General features: G+C 47.1%; 1 protein-coding gene across 1 annotated transcript; it reads left to right on the plus strand.

Annotated features, from left to right (window-relative positions):
- Positions 1–2,178: 2,178 nt before the first annotated feature.
- On the plus strand, positions 2,179–18,965 carry sqstm1 (sequestosome 1). The gene is made up of 8 exons (XM_056282028.1): positions 2,179–2,486; positions 13,165–13,260; positions 14,419–14,687; positions 15,914–16,091; positions 16,565–16,636; positions 16,952–17,139; positions 17,587–17,773; positions 18,398–18,965. Exons 1-8 carry the CDS (start codon positions 2,318–2,320, stop codon positions 18,553–18,555), a joined length of 1,317 nt encoding a protein of 438 aa, XP_056138003.1. The 5' UTR covers positions 2,179–2,317; the 3' UTR covers positions 18,556–18,965.
- Positions 18,966–19,088: the final 123 nt, after the last annotated feature.

Raw genomic sequence — 19,088 nt, forward strand, 5'->3', positions numbered from 1 at the left:
GAAACCAGAAACCTGGCGAAACAGCGGAAGCATGTGTGAGTACACTCAGGATCAAATCTAAAAGCTGTAATTCCGGAGTTCTCCAGCAGGAGCTGACCAGAGACCGTTTAGTGTGAGGCATTACCAGTGATACGTGTCAGAAAAGCACTACTCAAGGAAAGTGAGCTAACTCTAGCTAAGGCTATTCGTATGTGTCAAATAAGTGAGCTAGCTGAGCAACGCAGAAACAATCCGACCACTCCAACGCACGCCCCAGTCAGCGTGGATGCTGTCCGATATCCCAAAGCCTTTAGAAAAAAAGCAGAAGGGAGCGTGCGCGGAGTTTGCGGGGGGGGGGGGCATTGCCCCCTCTGGTGGCTGAAACGGGTAATTGCATTGTTTCAAAGATGAGTGGAATAATTACGTTTGGCATGACCAGATATTTTATCACCGATTTCAATTGAGCATCTTAAAACAGCTGTTAAAAAAACAACCTACCCAAATCTATAAAGTTTTCCAGTTAGCTCTCACTCTGCCGATTGGGTCCTCTACCTCTGAGCGAAATAAAAAAAAAGTATAACCATCTCAAGAACCACTTCAACAGCAGTAATCGTGAACACTGATTTTTGAAAATACTGACATATCACATAACATGCCCTGTGATGGCCTGTCCAGGGTGTCTCCCTGGCACCTGCCGCCCAATGACTGCTGGGATAGGCTCCAGCATCCCCATGAGAGCAGGATAAGCAGCTTGGATAATGGATGGATGTGAGGGTTAATACTCCTGTCTGTGCCCTTGACTGAGGCATGGCAAGACGAACTGGAGTTGATCCCCAGGCGCTGCACGGTGGCTGCCCACCGCTCCTAGCCACACAGCTAGGACGGGTTAAATGCAGAGTGTAAATTCCCAACAGGGATCATTAATATCTCTCTCTCTCTCTCTCTCTCTCTCTCTCTCTCTCTCTCTCTCTCTCTCTCAATTCAATTCAATTCAATATGTGCTTTATTGGCATGACATACATTTGTGTACATATTGCCAAAGCATGTAAAACAACAACACAATGATAATAACAATTTTTTCTCTCTCTCAACCGGAGCACACCCACGCAGACACGGGGAGAACATATAAACTCCAGACCCGGGACGAACCTTACCCCGGGGCTCGAACCCAGAACCTTCTTGCTGAGGCGACCGCGCTAACCACTGCGCTACCGTGCCGCCCTCATTAAACTATATATATATATTTTAAATCACTGATAAGCTCACAAGATATATACTTGTAAGCTATATATAATAAAAAATGAGCTGGTCTGACGCAGTTTGTCATAATGATGTAGCCTGTTCCAGAAGCCTCCCAGGTACAGGAGGCTTTTCTGGTGTTTTCTGCTCAAATGAGTCATGGTGATCACGGGTCTGATGAGTCACAGTCAGCTGGTGGAGATGAGGGTGGTCACAAACCACACAGATGTTCTGACGCAACGTGCAGAAAGTGCGCTGCATAACACTGGTCCACTTACACTGGTCCACTTACACCGGTCCACTCACACTGGTCCACTTACACTGGTCCACTCACACTGGTCCACTCACACTGGTCCACTCACACTACTGGTCCAATTACACTGGTCCACTTACACTGGTCCACTCACACTGGTCCACTCACACTGGTCCACTCACACTACTGGTCCAATTACACTGGTCCACTCACACTGGTCCACTTACACTACTGGTCCACTTACACTACTGGTCCACTCACACTACTGGTCCACTCATACTGCACGAAACTCTGCCTGTTCCCCACTTCCACATACACCTTAAGATCTGTCCGCTAGCTCCAAAGAAGACACGCTTCATAGAAGTACAGCACAGATTAACTATAAACTGCAGCGGCTCGCCGACCGGATACTGGCAGTCAGCTGTTGTAGATTTCTTTTACTTTTAATGAAAGTCTGTTGTAGAAGCGGGAAGACATCGGAACCGGAGGGAAACCTCCCAAATCCAAACAAAACAAACCCGATCCGGACGAGGAGCGCCATCAACCCGAGACCCGAGCAGGGAAATCCCCAATGGAAAAGCGCTGTGTCATCCTCGGCCTCCCATTGGCCAGAGCCGCGGAGCTCCGCCTCTTTGTTTACAAAACAGCGGCGCACGTGACAGAGCCGTGAGTGCTGATTGGGCAGTCCGCGGTATAAGAGCCGCGGTCAGGCGGACCGACGCACTAGAAGCCAGAGGACGGAAGAGACTCAAGACCGCCGACGTCTCGACTTATTTGACTTGTTGTCCCGCCCGCTGTCGCATCCGGCCGCGCACCGAGCCGAGTAGACCAGTAGACCAGTAGACCATGTCCCTGACGGTGAAAGCTTACCTGCTCGGGAAGGACGAGGTCCCGAAGGAGATCCGCCGCTTCGTCCTCGACGTGGACGTGTCGTCCAGCTTCGAGTTCCTGAGGGTGAAGGTTGTCGACGTGTTCTCCAACCTCCAGAACGCCACCTTCCAGATGTTCTACAAAGGTGAGTCCAGCGCTCGGTTCCGTGTCCACGGTCCTCCGCAACAACAAGACCATGTCCTGCTTTCCCGACTGTCATCGAGACAGAAACGGGTCGGCCAAGTCCTCCGGCTGTGCCGGACGTTCGCGAGGCGGGCCTGCTCGGTCCGCTTTCAGATTCGTGTGACTTTTAAAACCACGTGAGGTAATGATGGCGTGTGATGGCGTGTGACGGTAATGATGGCGATATGAAGTCTGACCCCCCCCACACACACACACGACACACACAACACAACACGACACAACACACACACACAACACAACACGACACACACACACGACACAACACATGACACAACACACACACAACACGACACAACACACACACAACACACACACACACAACACAACACGACACAACACACACACACAACACGACACGACACACACACACGACACAACACATGACACAACACACACACAACACGACACAACACACACACAACACACACACACACAACACGACACAACACACACACGACACAACACATGACACAACACACACAACACGACACAACACACACACACGACACAACACACACACAACACAACACACACACACACACAACATGACACACAACACACACACGACACAACACACACACACAACACGACACACACACGACACAACACATGACACAACACACACACAACACGACACAACACACACACAACACGACACAACACACACGACACAACACACACACGACACAACACATGACACAACACACACACAACACGACACAACACACACACACACACACAACATGACACACAACACACACACGACACAACACACAACACGACACAACACACACACAACACAACATGACACACACACGACACAACACACGACACGACACAACACACATAACACACACACAACACAACACACCACACACAACACGCGCTTGTGTGGGACTGCCGCGCCACTTGCTGACAGACGGATCAGTTTTATTGGGGACATGACTCGCTGGTGTCTCGCCAGGTGTCCCTGCAACATGTCTGGTTAATAAACGGAGGAACTTGGGACTAAACGGTCTTTTTGTTTTGGCCGGATTAACCAGCGGCCCGCCCCGTCCCAACAAAGGTGTCCTGGGTCAGCACACCTGTAAACTAACGGGGCCTTTATTTACAGTAATATACAGTAATATTCAGTACACAATCAGTACAAACAAGTCCTTAAAAGTAGCGATGTATAAGATGATGTATGGTTATTTAACACACGTGGCTCATCGCCCATGCGAGCCTGTTGTGTGTGTGACCTGGCTCTGAGGTCATGCCGGGAGATGTGGCCCAACCTCAAGGTGTAACCATTCAACATATAAATAGATTTTAACATTTCTAAACGGATCCGAGCCATAATATAGCAAACCTCGTGACACAACCCAGTCTTATGTGAGTGATGAGGCAAACAGGGCGCGACATTAGAGGTTACATAAGCCGAATTATTGGGAGTTAAATGATGGCGTGGAAGGCTCATGTTACACATCTTTCTGGAAGAGTCAAGCCCACTCGGTTTTAGTTGTGTAGCCCAAGATCACAAATGACAAGTTTGCCTCATGGGGCTTTGAAATGGCAGGGATGGTTGTGGACGAACTGCAAAGTTTTTATCAAACCACATTCTTGAGGTGGGCGGCGCGGTGGTTAGTGCGGTCGCCTCACAGGAAGGAGGTCCTGGGTTCGAGCCCCGGGGTAGTCCAACCTTGGGGGTGGTCCCGGGTCGTCCTCTGTGTGGGTTTCCTCCCACAGTCCAAAGACATGTAGGTCAGGTGACTTGGCTGTACTACATTGTCCCTAGGTGTGTGTGGGCTCTGTGATGGCCTGTCCAGGGTGTCCCCCCCCCCCGCCTACCACCCAATGCCTGCTGGGATAGGCCGCAGCATCCCCGCCACCCTGAGAGCCGGAGAAGCGGGTCAGATAGTGGATGGACATTCTTAAGGTATCACATAGTCTAATGTAGTCACGTGGTGTGTTGCTGTGCAGTGTGGGGCAGTGCAACTGGGAGATATGAGGAGGAGGCTGCACACCACACTGCACAAGGCCCCCAGAAGGGTCTTAAGGTCGGAGTATGAAGGAGGAGCGAGTGAACTACGTATTATAATGGGAGGGCCCACAGTAGTAGAGCGTGTGAGACAACGTTCTACTGCACTAATTTCAAAATCTCCAGAAGTTTAAAAAGCCAGTTAGTATTAACGGCAAACTCTCATTGGTATGCGGTAAACTTCAAGTTAACATAGGAATAAGAGATGGAAACTATTACGTACGACCAAAGATAAAAACTGTAATGGGAAGGTGGACCTCCACCTGTAGAACCACGACATGATGGAGTTCATTACAGCATCTCCCTGAAGGACGGCACAGAAGGTTGAATCGGTTCATCTGACATCATCATCTAAGTGACCTCTTCAGTCTCAACTGTACCCCACCCTTATAAACAACACAGTGACTGCAGGTACCCCCACCCTTATAAACAACACAGTGACTGCAGGTACCCCCACCCTTATAAACAACACAGTGACTGCAGGTACCCCCACCCTTAGTATAAACAATACAGTGACTGCAGGTACCCCACCCTTAGTATAAACAATACAGTGACTGCAGGTACCACCACCCTTATAAACTATACAGTGACTGCAGGTACCACCACCCTTAGTATAAACAATACAGTGACTGCAGGTACCCCACCCTTAAGTATAAACAATACAGTGACTGCAGGTACCACCACCCTTATAAACTATACAGTGACTGCAGGTGTCCCCACCCTTATAAACTATACAGTGACTGCAGGTGTCCCCACCCTTATAAACTATACAGTGACTGCAGGTGTCCCCACCCTTATAAACTATACAGTGACTGCAGGTGTCCCCACCCTTATAAACTATACAGTGACTGCAGGTGTCCCCACCCTTATAAACTATACAGTGACTGCAGGTGTCCCCACCCTTATAAACTATACAGTGACTGCAGGTGTCCCCACCCTTATAAACTATACAGTGACTGCAGGTGTCCCCACCCTTATTAACAATACAGTGACTGCAGGTGTCCCCACCCTTATAAACTATACAGTGACTGCAGGTACCCCCACCCTTATAAACTATACAGTGACTGCAGGTGTCCCCACCCTTATAAACAAGACAGTGACTGCAGGTACCCCCACCCTTATAAACAAGACAGTGACTGCAGGTACCCCCACCCTTATAAACAATACAGTGACTGCAGGTGTCCCCACCCTTATAAACTATACAGTGACTGCAGGTGTCCCCACCCTTATAAACTATACAGTGACTGCAGGTGTCCCCACCCTTATAAACTATACAGTGACTGCAGGTGTCCCCACCCTTATAAACAATACAGTGACTGCAGGTACCACCACCCTTATAAACTATACAGTGACTGCAGGTGTCCCCACCCTTATAAACAATACAGTGACTGCAGGTGTCCCCACCCTTATAAACAATACAGTGACTGCAGGTACCACCACCCTTATAAACAATACAGTGACTGCAGGTACCCCCACCCTTATAAACAATACAGTGACTGCAGGTACCACCACCCTTATAAACTATACAGTGACTGCAGGTGTCCCCACCCTTATAAACAATACAGTGACTGCAGGTGTCCCCACCCTTATAAACAATACAGTGACTGCAGGTACCACCACCCTTATAAACAATACAGTGACTGCAGGTGTCCCCACCCTTATAAACAATACAGTGACTGCAGGTGTCCCCACCCTTAGTATAAACAATACAGTGACTGCAGGTACCCCCACCCTTATAAACTATACAGTGACTGCAGGTGTCCCCACCCTTATAAACTATACAGTGACTGCAGGTGTCCCCACCCTTATAAACTATACAGTGACTGCAGGTGTCCCCACCCTTATAAACTATAGTGACTGCAGGTACCCCCACCCTTATAAACAAGACAGTGACTGCAGGTACCCCCACCCTTATAAACAATACAGTGACTGCAGGTACCCCACCCTTATAAACAATACAGTGACTGCAGGTGTCCCCACCCTTATAAACTATACAGTGACTGCAGGTGTCCCCACCCTTATAAACTATACAGTGACTGCAGGTGTCCCCACCCTTATAAACAATACAGTGGCTGCAGGTGTCCCCACCCTTATAAACAATACAGTGACTGCAGGTGTCCCCACCCTTATAAACTATACAGTGACTGCAGGTACCCCCACCCTTATAAACAATACAGTGACTGCAGGTGTCCCCACCCTTATAAACTATACAGTGACTGCAGGTGTCCCCACCCTTATAAACTATACAGTGGCTGCAGGTGTCCCCACCCTTATAAACTATACAGTGACTGCAGGTGTCCCCACCCTTATAAACTATACAGTGGCTGCAGGTGTCCCCACCCTTATAAACAATACAGTGACTGCAGGTGTCCCCACCCTTATAAACTATAGTGACTGCAGGTACCCCCACCCTTATAAACAATACAGTGACTGCAGGTGTCCCCACCCTTATAAACTATACAGTGACTGCAGGTGTCCCCACCCTTATAAACTATACAGTGACTGCAGGTACCCCCACCCTTAGTATAAACAATACAGTGACTGCAGGTACCCCCACCCTTATAAACTATACAGTGACTGCAGGTGTCCCCACCCTTATAAACTATACAGTGACTGCAGGTACCCCCACCCTTAGTCTAAACCATACAGTGGTGTAACGACCCAAACCAACGACCAGTTTCCTATGAAATAGAGCTCCAATGGCCGTGTGTACTGTTCACAGAGGATTTGGGAATGTTTGCAGTCCCAGCACTGTAGGAAATATTCCCTCATCCTCTGGGAACAGGACACATGGCCACTGAAACTCTAGTTAATGGCCACACCCATATTTGCATATGAAACCGGTTGTTGGTTTGGGTCGTTATGCCACTGTATTGTTTATAAGGGTGGGACACCTGCAGTCGGTTGAGACTGAAGAGGTCACTTGTGCCCCTTTTCCACTGCATGGTACCGGCTCGACTCAAGTCGACCCAGCTCGCTTTTTTTGGGGTTTTCCATTGGGCAAAAGTTAGGGATAGTACCCCCGGTACTTTTTATGGTACCACCTCCGTCGAGGTTCCAAGTGAGCTGAGGCGATACTAAAAGGTGACATGAAAATACCACTATAAATAAATAAAATAACATATATGCATATTTATTTAAATATAAATCTTAAAAAAAAAACTAAATACCAGTCAACACGCCCACAAATGGCCAGCGGGGCTTTGCCGTGGGGGGATTCTATCTGCTGTGGAAAACCAAATCCCAAAAGTCAAGCGAGTAGAGTCGACTAGAGTAGAGTCGACTAGAGTTGGTACCATGCGGTGGAAAAGGAGCTTTAGACGGGTGATGAAACGTATCTGTCAGTAAACGTCGTGTGTCCAGATGAACTGATTCAACCTGGGAAGCCTTATTGAGCGGCATCACTGAAGAACAGTGCAGCGGTTCGATTGTTGATTGCAACATTTAAAGATTTAAACGTAGTTATTGTCATGGAAAAGACCCGCAACAGTGAAAGTGTCTTTCTGGATGTGATTAATACACCTGCAAGCGTGCAATCACCCTTTAGCAGCGCATGTCTTCGACCGAGAGCAACTCCCTCGTGTCTCGGTCCTGATTTGATACCCCTGTTCTCACTATCTGGCAATCACCTCTGTTTTTCTCGACAATGCTGTGATCACACATGGTTGATGACCTCTTATCTTTACCCTGCAACCTCAAAGAGAGAGAGAGAGCCGTGAAACCTCGCAAAGCCGGTATGCGTATCCTGAACTCAGTTTGAGCCTCTCACCAGAAACAATGCTGTATTTTTCCATTACAGTTATCACATTATTTTATTGTATTGTTAGTAGTTTTTTTTAAGAGTATTGGTATTATATGTGAACACATGTAGATAAATACACACACACACATACATAAATATAAATACATATATGTAGGTAAAGTATATGTGCCAATGTATGTAGTTTGGTCTAGGTTAGGTTAGCTCTTATTTTCCAATTTATGTAGGTTATGCACCGATCAGCCAAGACATTAAGACCACTGAGAGGGAAGTGAATAACAGTGATTATGTCATTACTATGGCACCTGTCAAGGGGTGGGATATATTACGCAGCGAGTGAACAGTCAGTTCTTGAAGTTGTTGTGTTGGAAGAGGGAAAAATGGGCATGCGTAGGGATCTGAGTGACTTTGACAAGGGCGAAATTGTCATGGCTAGATGACTGGGTCAGAGCATCTCCAAGACGCCAGGTCTTGTGGGGCATTCCCAGTATGCAGTGGTGAGTACCTACCAAAAGTGGTCTGAGGAAGGACAACCGGTAGACTGGCAACAGGGTCATGGGCGCCCAAGGCTCATTGATGCGCGCGGGAAGCGAAGACTAGCCCATCTGGTCTGATCTCACAGAAGAGGCTACTGTAGCTCAAATATCTGAAAAAGTTAATGTTGACTATGATAGACAGGTGTCAGGACATAGTGCGTTGCAGCTTGCTGAGTATGGGGCTGTGTAGCTGCAGACTGGTCAGGGTGCCCATGCTGACCCCTGTCCACTGCTGAAAGCACCTACTATGTGCACGTTGAGCATCAGAACTGGACCATGGGGCAGTAGAAGAAGGTGGTCTGGTCTGATGAATCAGATTTTCTTTTGCATCATGTGGACGGCTGGGTAAATGTGCATCATTTAGCTGAGGAAGTGAAGGCACCAGGATGCATTATGAGAAGATGGGAAGTCAGCAGAGGCAGTGTGATGCTCTGGGCAATGTCCTGCTGGGAAACCTTGGGTCCTGGCATTCAAGTGGGTGTTACTTTGACACGTACCACCTACCTAAACATCGTTGCAGACCGGGTACACCCTTCATGCCAATGGTATTCCCTGATGGCAGCGGCCTCTTTCAGCAGCATAATGCTCCCTGCTACACTGCAGAAATTCTTCGGGAATAGTTGGGGGAACATGACAAAGAGGTCAAGGTGTTGCCCTGGCCTCCAAATTCCCAGATCTCAGTCCGATCAACCACCTGAGGGATGTGCTGGAAAATCGAGTCTGATCCATGGAGGCCCCACCTCACAACTTGCAGGACTTAAAGGACCTTTACGTCTTGCTAATGTCTTGGTGCCCGACACCAGAGGACACCTTCAGAGCTCTTGTGGAGTCCATGCCTCGATGGGTCAGGGCTGTTTTGGTGGCACGAGGGAGACCTACACAATATTAGGCAGGTGGTTTTAATGTGTTGGCTGATCGGTGTATGTAGTATATACCATGTTTTAACAATTACGTGTTGAATTATTTATGAATTATTGTATGTTTAAATGTTTTTAACGTGGACTCTTGGAAGTTTAGCAGATGAGCTAAAAGCGATTCAAATAAATCAAAATCCAGTAAGTTTTGAAGTGATTGTAGGGTCAGACTGGATCACATACCTTTGGATTGACATCATTACCTCTTACAATTAAAAAGTTAGATTGATTTGAAACCTGAATGTCTCGTGAATGTCCAATAATGAAGTACTTTACCATCCTATTTCCACAAAGCTAGCCAATCTAACCAAATTGTGTTTCTAACAAATACTGATCAAGCGTGTGTATATGCATTTAGTGTTAGTATCCTAACACTCATGGTAATACTGTGTACCGGGCGTCCGGGTAGCGAGGCGGTCTATTCCATTGCCTACCAACATGGGGATCGCCAGTTCAAATCCCCGTGTTACCTCCGGCTTGGTTTAGGGTCCCTAAAGACACAATTGGCCGTGTCTGCGGGTGGGAAGCCGGATGTGGGTATGTTTCTTGGTCGCTGCACTAGCGCCTCCTCTGGTCGGTCGGGGCGCCTGTTCAGGGGGGAGGGGGAACTGGGCGGAATAGTGTGATCCTCTCAAGCGCTACGTCCCCCTGGTGAAACTCCTCACTGTCAGGTGAAAAGAAGTGGCTGGTGACTCCACATGTATGGGAGGAGGCATGTAGTAGTCTGCAGCCCTCCCCGGATCGGCAGAGGGGGTGGAGCAGAGACCGGGACATCTCAGAAATTAGGGTACTTGGCCAAGTACAACTAGGGAAAAAAGAGGGGAAACCCCCCCCCCCAAAAAAAAAAAACCCAAAAAGGTTACTGTTTACGTGCAGAGATTGTAATGTTATGATTACACCTATGGACTAATCCAACTTAAAATGACCCACTGCTGGAAAAAGAAGAAACTGGATCAACTTGATTGTGCCGTCAGTGTTACACTTCCAAAGTGGCCCCAATGTTTCTTATTAAAACCTTATTTTCAGTCGCATTTCTCTGTTAATATTCAAACAAGAAAATTCTGATGACCTTTGTAATAATATTTTTATTAAATAGCATTAATTTTATTATTATAATTAATAATTGTATTAATATTATTAATAGTATTATTATTAATATTATTATTATTATTATTTACTATTATCATTATTATTAGGGAATTAATCATTCTAGAATGATTAATTCTTTCCAAATAGAGCTGTTCAAGTTATCTGGTGAAAATTAATGGCGGCACGGTGGCGCAGTGGTTAGCGCTGTCACCTCACAGCAAGAAGGTCCTGGGTTCGAATCCCGGGGTTGTCCAACCTTGGGGGTTACCCCAGGTCGTCCTCTGTGTGGAGTTTGCATGTTCTTCCCATGTCTGCGGTGGGTTTCTTCCGGGTGCTCCGGTTTCCCCCACCATCAAAAAGACATGCATGTTAGGGTTAGTACTCCAGTCTGCCCCTGACTGAAGCACAGCAAGATGAACCGGAGTTGGTCCCCGGGTGCTGCACGGTGGCAGAAGGCTGATCTTGTGAGATGATTGATGTGGCTCTTAAAATTCAGATCACTGTCTAAGATTGCACTGAGATTTCTAGCTTCGCTTTTCCACCCCAGAGACAGAGAGCTGAGATGAGCTGCCATTCTCTGTCTCTGAGTCTTTGTACCAAAAATGAGTATTTCTGTCTTGTCTTTGTTCAGTTGTAAAAAGTTCCCCGACATCCATCGATTAATATCATCGATACACTGGGATCTAGGTCATCAGGGGATAGGGATATGTACAGTTGTGAATCATCTGCATAATTATGGTAATTCACTTTGTGTTTCTGTATAACATGTGCAAGTGGGAGCATATAGAGATTGAACAGCAATGGTTCAGGAATCGAACCTTGGGATACCCCACACATTATACCCGCTTTGTCCAAGGAAAAGTCTCCAATAGACACAAAGAACTGCCTGTCCTGTAGGTATGTTCTAAACCAGTTGAGAACCAGGCCAGAGAGGCTGACCTATTTTCCTAATCTCTCTGGAAAATGTCATGATCAACAGTGCCGAAGGCGGCACTGAGATCCAGGAGCACAAGTACAGATATTTTTTAGAATCCGTGTTCATATGCAGATCTTTCACAACTTTGATAAGTGCTGTTTCTGTGCTATGGTGAGATCCAAAACCTGATTGATAAATGGCTAGAAGGTTGTTTAATATATACATCAGATTATTTGTTACATGTTGGAAAAGGAGTAGGAGGAAGTATACGCTTCATCATCCCTGTATCTCTTGATAATCGGACCTTTGTACTGCTTCTTGAACTGTGTAATGTTTGTACTTTGAGTTCCTGGTTCAAACTGTTCCACAATTTTACCCCACAGATTGAAATGCCCATGCTCTTCAAAGTTGTTCCAACACTTAATTTCCCTCTCAAATTTTATTGCCCTTCTCTGAGAATATTTTTTTGGTATATTACTTGGTAGTAAATTGTTTCTTGCTTTGAGCATTATTTGTGCTGTGTTAAATTCTATTAAATCCCCGAACTTCAAGAAACTTGACTTTAAAAATAGCTTGTTGGTGTGTTCACAATATCCTACATTGTTAGCTATCCTTATGGCTCTTTTTGTAGTATAAATAATGGTTGTAGGTTGGTTTTGTATGTGTTACCCCATTCCTCCACACAGTAGATCAGATATGGTAAAATTAATGAACAATACAGAGTGTGCAATGATTTATGATCCAGAACGTGACTCGCTTTTCTCACGACTGCAATGCTCCTTGCCAGTTTTGCTCGCACATATGTTATGTGAGGTTTCCAGCAGATTTTGTGGTCTAGTATCACACCTAGGAATTTATTTTCATGTATTCTTTCTAGTTGGTTTGATCTATTGGTTGGTTATGGTAGGTTTGTGCTATTAGTCCCAAAATTCCTACATTGAAGATGGTTGTGTGACCAAACGTTGGTATGCATGGTTCTATCCCATAATGTTAGCTAGACTTGGGTTGAACGTTACACAGAAAAAGTTGACGTTACTACTTTAATCTTCATCTCCAGAATGCAACTCAGCATAAATACAGTAGAAGAAAAATGGATAATGTTTTGTCTTGAGTGCTCCATTCACTGCTCCCAGCAGACTGAACTTGTGCATCTTTGGAGACTGGTGGAATCGTGGTGGTGTCAAGAGTTTTGGATTTTTCTCCATATTTTGTCTATTTCAGGAGTTCAGGCAGTATAGGGATATAGAACGGGCACTATTTGATTTATGTTCTTATGAGTTGGGGATGTGTGATGGCAGCTGCGATCTTGTAAATCCACCCATGGATCCCAGCTCCCACCCATATGTGTGGAAGGGTCTAACAAGCGGACTGTGTTTCCCTACAGATGAAGATCAGGACATGATTGCCTTCTCCTCAGACGACGAGCTGATGATGGGCCTGACTTGCCAGAAAGACAACACCTTCCGTGTGTTCATCAAAGGTAGGATGGAACGTTTCATCGTTTGTTTTTTCAGTTCATCGTGTAATGAATAAAACCAACAGAAGAAGTCCCTCGGGTATTTGGTGTGACGTTTCGAGGGGCGTTCATTTTGGATATACATTTCAAATGCTAAAGGTAACCAGTGTAGTCATAAATAATGCTGCTTTCTAAAACATGAAAAAGTAAGGCTTTCCAAATTACTTATGAGGTAGGCCGTGTATGGACCAACGGAGGGAGGTCTGCACATTGACATGCTGTCAAATCTAATTTTTTCGGTGGCAACATTTCGATCATTCCTTTCTTCTGGATTTGCCATTCTTGTCTTGCACCGTAATATTTTTTCTGGTGGGCACATACCTGCTTCCTCTTCTGTAGGCCACGTATGGAACATGTTTATTAGGCTTCAAGGACAGACGCAATGTGTTTTGATGAGAAATGTTGGAACGTTAACAAAAACGAGTGTCGGGCATCCCGTCACCTACCAACACGGGGCTCGCCGGTTTGAATCCCTGTGTTCCCTCCGGCTTGGTTTGGCGTCCCTACAGACACAATTGGCCATGTCTGTGGATGGGAAGCTGGATGTGGGTATGTGTCCTGGTCGCTGCACTAGCGCCTCCTGTGGTCGGTCAGGGTGCCTGTTCGGGGGGGGGACTGGGGGGAATAGCGTGATCCTCCCACGTGCTACGTCCCCCTGGTGAAACTCCTCACTGTCAGGTGAAAAGAAGCGGCTGGTGACTCCACATGTATGGGAGGAGGCATGTGGTAGTCTGCAGCCCTCCCCGGATCAGCAGAGGGGGTGGAGCAGCAGAGACCGGGACGACTCAGAAGAGTGGGGTGATTGACCGGATACAACTGGGGAGAAAATAACAATAATGAGCGTGTTTACAAGGAAAACTACACTGGGTACCTTTCTAAGTAATGTCAGCCATAATGTATTTGATAATGTTCATTCCCTAGAGAGATGTCGTACACGTTGTTCTTGTGTAAAAACAAGTTTGTTGTGAAGTGGACCATTTAAAAATGAATTTTAAAGCAGTTGGTCGATCAGAGAAAAGAATCGGGTCATGTACACAGTCTTCATATCACCACTTCATGTCTGCACAGCACCTCTCAGTTTGTTTCTCAACGTGTGACACCAAGTTTCCTTCGCCCAAACAGAGAAGAGGGAGCACAAGCGGGAGCTCCCCCACCATGGCCTCCCCAACTTCGCCTTCCCCCCTCCCCCTCCTGCTCCCGGGGGCCCCCATGGCCCTATGGTACACCCCAATGTGACCTGTGACGGCTGTGGTGTGAACCCTCTGGCCGGGACCCGCTTCAAGTGCACCGTGTGTCCAGACTACGACCTGTGCTCGCCCTGCCAGGCCATGGGCCTTCATAAGGACCATGCCCTGATGCCCATGTGGGCCCCACTCAGCAACATGTTTGAGGTGACAGCTGCTGTTCTTTAGAAAGGAAGCATATATGGGTGTCCGGGTAGCGTAGCGGTCTATTCCGTTGCCTATCAACACGGGGATCGCCGGTTCGAATCCCCGTGTTACCTCCGGCTTGGTTGGGTCTCACTACAGACACAATTGGCTGTGTCTGCGGGTGGGAAGCTGGATGTGGGTGTGTGTCCTGGTTGCTGCATTCGCACCTCCTCTAGTCGGTCGGGGCGCCTGTTTTGGGGGGGAGGGGGAACTGGGGGGAATAGCGTGATCCTCCCACCCGCCACGTCCCCCTGGTGAAACTCCCCACCGCCAGGTGAAAAGAAGCGGCTGGCGACTCCACATGTATGGGAGGAGGCATGTGGTAGTCTGCAGCCCTCCCCGGATCGGCAGAGGGGGTGGAGCAGAGACCGGGACGGCTCAGAAGAGTGGGGTAATTGGCTGGATAGAATTGGGGAGAAAAAAGGGGGGAGGAAGCATATATTAATTACTAACTGTGAAAAATTCAGTTCCAGTTGTCATTAGGATATCACAGTAATATTGTTCTAAAAACCCTCATCAGATAATAACCCCTCCTTCCAGGGGATTACAGGTATAGATGCTAAGAGTACGTCCACACTTGACTGATAAATTCAACAATCCATCTTTCCCTCGCCGTCCACACTAAGCTGGCACGTTCTACACCGAAAACAGCTGTTAAATAACGCTCCCCAGAGTGGATAGATTTGAAAAGGCCTGGCTGGGGCTGTTGTGGTCGGTGAAAACGGAGCTTTTTGACTACGCTGACATGTGAGCGTCATGTGATTCTAGGTAAAGCTGCCAGCTCGGTGACCAGTGGAAGAGACTTCAGCTTTTTCTGTTGTTTCCGTGTTTCAGTGTGGACGGCTAGCTTTTCCAACATGATTGGAAAACACAAGTGTGGACAGAAATGTTTCTTTCCATTTTCACCATGAAAACAGCAAACGTTCTCTTGTTAATGTGGACGTAGATGAAGATGAGCCTTTCCAAACATGGCGGTTGTATAAAGTGTTCTGATGGGGTGTCTGTGGTTGTATAAAGTGTTCTGATGGGGTGTCCGTGGTTGTATAAAGTGTTCTGATGGGGTGTCCGTGGTTGTATAAAGTGTTCTGATGGGGTGTCCGTGGTTGTATAAAGTGTTCTGATGGGGTGTCTGTGGTTGTATAAAGTGTTCTGATGGGGTTCTGATGGGGTGTCTGTGGGTTCTTCAGTGGTTTCCTCGAGGGAAGTGGATGAGGAAGATGAGGCACTGCATGTGGAATAACCCCCAGACCCAGGGTGGTGCCTGTGGAGACCAGTCCCAGAGGCAACCTGGTGGCACTGGGGCCCAGTCCTCTTCATCTGGCCCCAAGACTGAACAGGCTGCAACTGAGAACAGCACCCCACCTGGTGAGTCCTGGACATTACTAGAAGTAGTCCTGAAAGAGGGCTAGTTAGCTAAAGAGAGAGACGTACAGGGCTGGTCTTAACACTGTGACTGTTATCAAGCAGGTTTAGGTGTGGCATGAGTTACTTTTACATGCTGAGACGTTAACTCCAGTGTCCCTTTATGGACGTCACATGACAGTAATCCAAGTTAGAGATTTTTCTTGTTTTTTTTTATATCATGAATGTGACATTCTAGGTGCATCCAAATGCATTAAAAAAGTTATTTTTCCCCCTGAGCTCACTTGAATCGTCTCAGTGGTAAAAGAGAAAGAGGTGTTTTGGTGCGTCATGGGGAATTTGAATACCTCCCACATGCTGTCACAAAGTAAATGTAATATTAATATTATTTTTCAACAAGAAACACCACAAATCCACAAAGTAGCTACACACCTTCTATTTGCTGAGTTTCTGACCAGTTTTCTGACTTCCTGTAGGAGCCTCCCAGGCCAACGTTGACTTCCTGAAAAACATCGGCGAGGGTGTAGCGGCCATGTTGAGTCCTCTAGGTAAACACACCAACTGTCATTCACTGAAATCCAGCAAGAGTCCACATGGAGCTCCAGCCTCTTTCTGTATAAATCCTCATCTCTTGTGTGCGGGCGTGAAAGTCCTCTAGTCTGTCTTCCATCACCTCAGTTTCCTCTCAATGGCTGAAGTGGTTTTACCAGGTGACTCTAAAAGGCATCCCAGTTTTAACCTGGATTCACCTGCTAAAGCTTCGGCAGTCGATAGACCGCCTGTTTGTGATGCTCCATACGTGCAGTAGCTAGGCGCCCACCCCCCACCCCCCACCCCCACACACTTAATTAAGATCTGTCCAGGCATTGACGTGGACATCGACGTTGAACATGAGGGCCAGCGGACCAAGGTGACCCCCTCCAACTCTAGCGGTGCCCCTAGTATGAAGAGTGATGGAGGAAGAGGAGAGTCGGAGTCAGCAGTGGCTGCAGAAGGAGAAGTGGAGGGAGACGGACTGAACAGTGTGAGGAGCGCTAAAGGAGGTGCTAAGGTACTTACACTCACTGTTAGTCACACTCAAACTCAAACTAACACACATACACACACGCGAGCTCGCCCAAGCACAGAAAGTAAGGCTGTAGCCAGCCTACCAGAAGGGTGGTTGATTTCTCACTGTCAGCTGAGTGCAGGATGCTTTATGCTAGCTGACTTTTGACCTGCCTAGGTTGCTAAACCACCAACTGTTGCTCAGCTTATTTCCAGAACTTGTTTGAGGGTGTGTTGTATGGTAAGGCGTGGTCGCTCTTACAGGGATCGTTCACTGGGAACATTCAAGCTCCACCCTTTGCCATTAAAGCAAAGTTGTTATTGTGTTTGGCTTTTAACAGCATCACATCTGTCGGTGACCTGAGGACACGTCGGCAAACGGGTCTGTCTGGTTTCTGGGTTTGCTTACTTGCTTCTTTAAAGCCTCTTGTTCACTGCCGTTGCTCCTCAGGCCGACAAGGATCCAGGGGGCGATGAGGAGTGGACCCACCTGAGTTCTAAGGAGGTGGACCCCTCCACGGGGGAGCTCCAGTCCCTCAGGGTGGAGGAGGATGGGATCCAGTCAGCACCTCCCTCCGTGGGCCCGCAGGGGGCCACAGGTCTGCGTGAGGCCGCCCTGTATCCCCATCTCCCCCAAGGTATTCATTCACCCGTCGTCAAACTGATTTTATGCTGTCAGCGTGACGTTGGAGCTGACAGCATCGTTGACCTAACCTTTCTGACTGCTCCCTGCCTTCCTTCTCTCAGACATCTCTTCCCTTTTTTATTTTTATACTTTTATTTTTAGTCATTTGGCTCACTTGATGAATGACTTTCTCACTTGCTTGTTCATTATATATTATCTACTACTACTACTACTACTACTTTTGGCTGCCCCCTTTAGGGGGCGCCACAGCGGATCACCCGTTTCCATCTCTTCCTGTCTTCTACATCTTCCTCTGTCACACCAGCCACCTGCATGTCCTCCCTCACCACATCCATAAACCTCCTCTTTGGCCTTCCTCTTCTCCTCTTCCCTGGCAGCTCCATATTCAGCATCCTTCTCCCAGTATACCCAGCATCTCTCCTCCACACATGTCCACACCATCTCCATCTTGTCTCTCTTGCTTTGTCTCCAAACCGTCCAACCTGAGCTGTCCCTCTAATATACTCCTTCCTAATCCTGTCCTTCTTCATCACTCCCAGTGAAAATGCTTGTTCGTTATATACACATATATATATTTTCTCTCTTTTTGAAATAATCAAACTCTACCCTATTTCAGAGGCTGACCCACAGCTGGTGGAGTCCCTCTCTCAGATGTTGTCTATGGGCTTCACTGACGAGGGCGGCTGGCTGACGCGCCTCCTCCAAACAAAGGGTTTTGACATTGGAGCGGCTCTGGACACCATCCATTACTCCAAACCCTCCGGGCCAAAGTGATCGAGACGGGCTGCTGCAACCCAGCGAGAGATGGGCTCCGTGTTGTCTTGTCATGTTTCTTCTAATTCATTCCTTTGTCTGTTAGTCAATACTACTAACTTTTCACTGTCTGGTTGTCAAATTACTACAACCGCTTTGTGGCTTATATCATAATAATGGAGTAGTGATTCATTGTGTCGTAGTTACAGTGAGACCACTGCATTGAGTCATAGTCAAAATGACTCGAGATGTGAAACTGATATGGAAAATGCAGTTTAAACCTGTTAAATATCTGACCGTTAACCTCGATGATAGCTGACATTCAAATTCAACACCCTTCAAGTTCAGCTCATTAAAACAAGTCATTTATTTGTCAAAATGAAATAATGGGAGTCTCCATGTATCAACAATAAACTGTAAGCGATGAAGAATTGTGCCTTTTTTTTTGAATATTTTACTTTCCCGTGTTGCTTTGGTCACTTAAGATGATTTGTGTCATCACGTAAAAATGGAAACGAAACACAGAAAAAAGCAGAAGCTGGAAAGGTTAAACT

This window comes from Lampris incognitus, chromosome 1 (assembly GCF_029633865.1).
Source record: "Lampris incognitus isolate fLamInc1 chromosome 1, fLamInc1.hap2, whole genome shotgun sequence".
Classification (NCBI taxonomy): domain Eukaryota; kingdom Metazoa; phylum Chordata; class Actinopteri; order Lampriformes; family Lampridae; genus Lampris; species Lampris incognitus.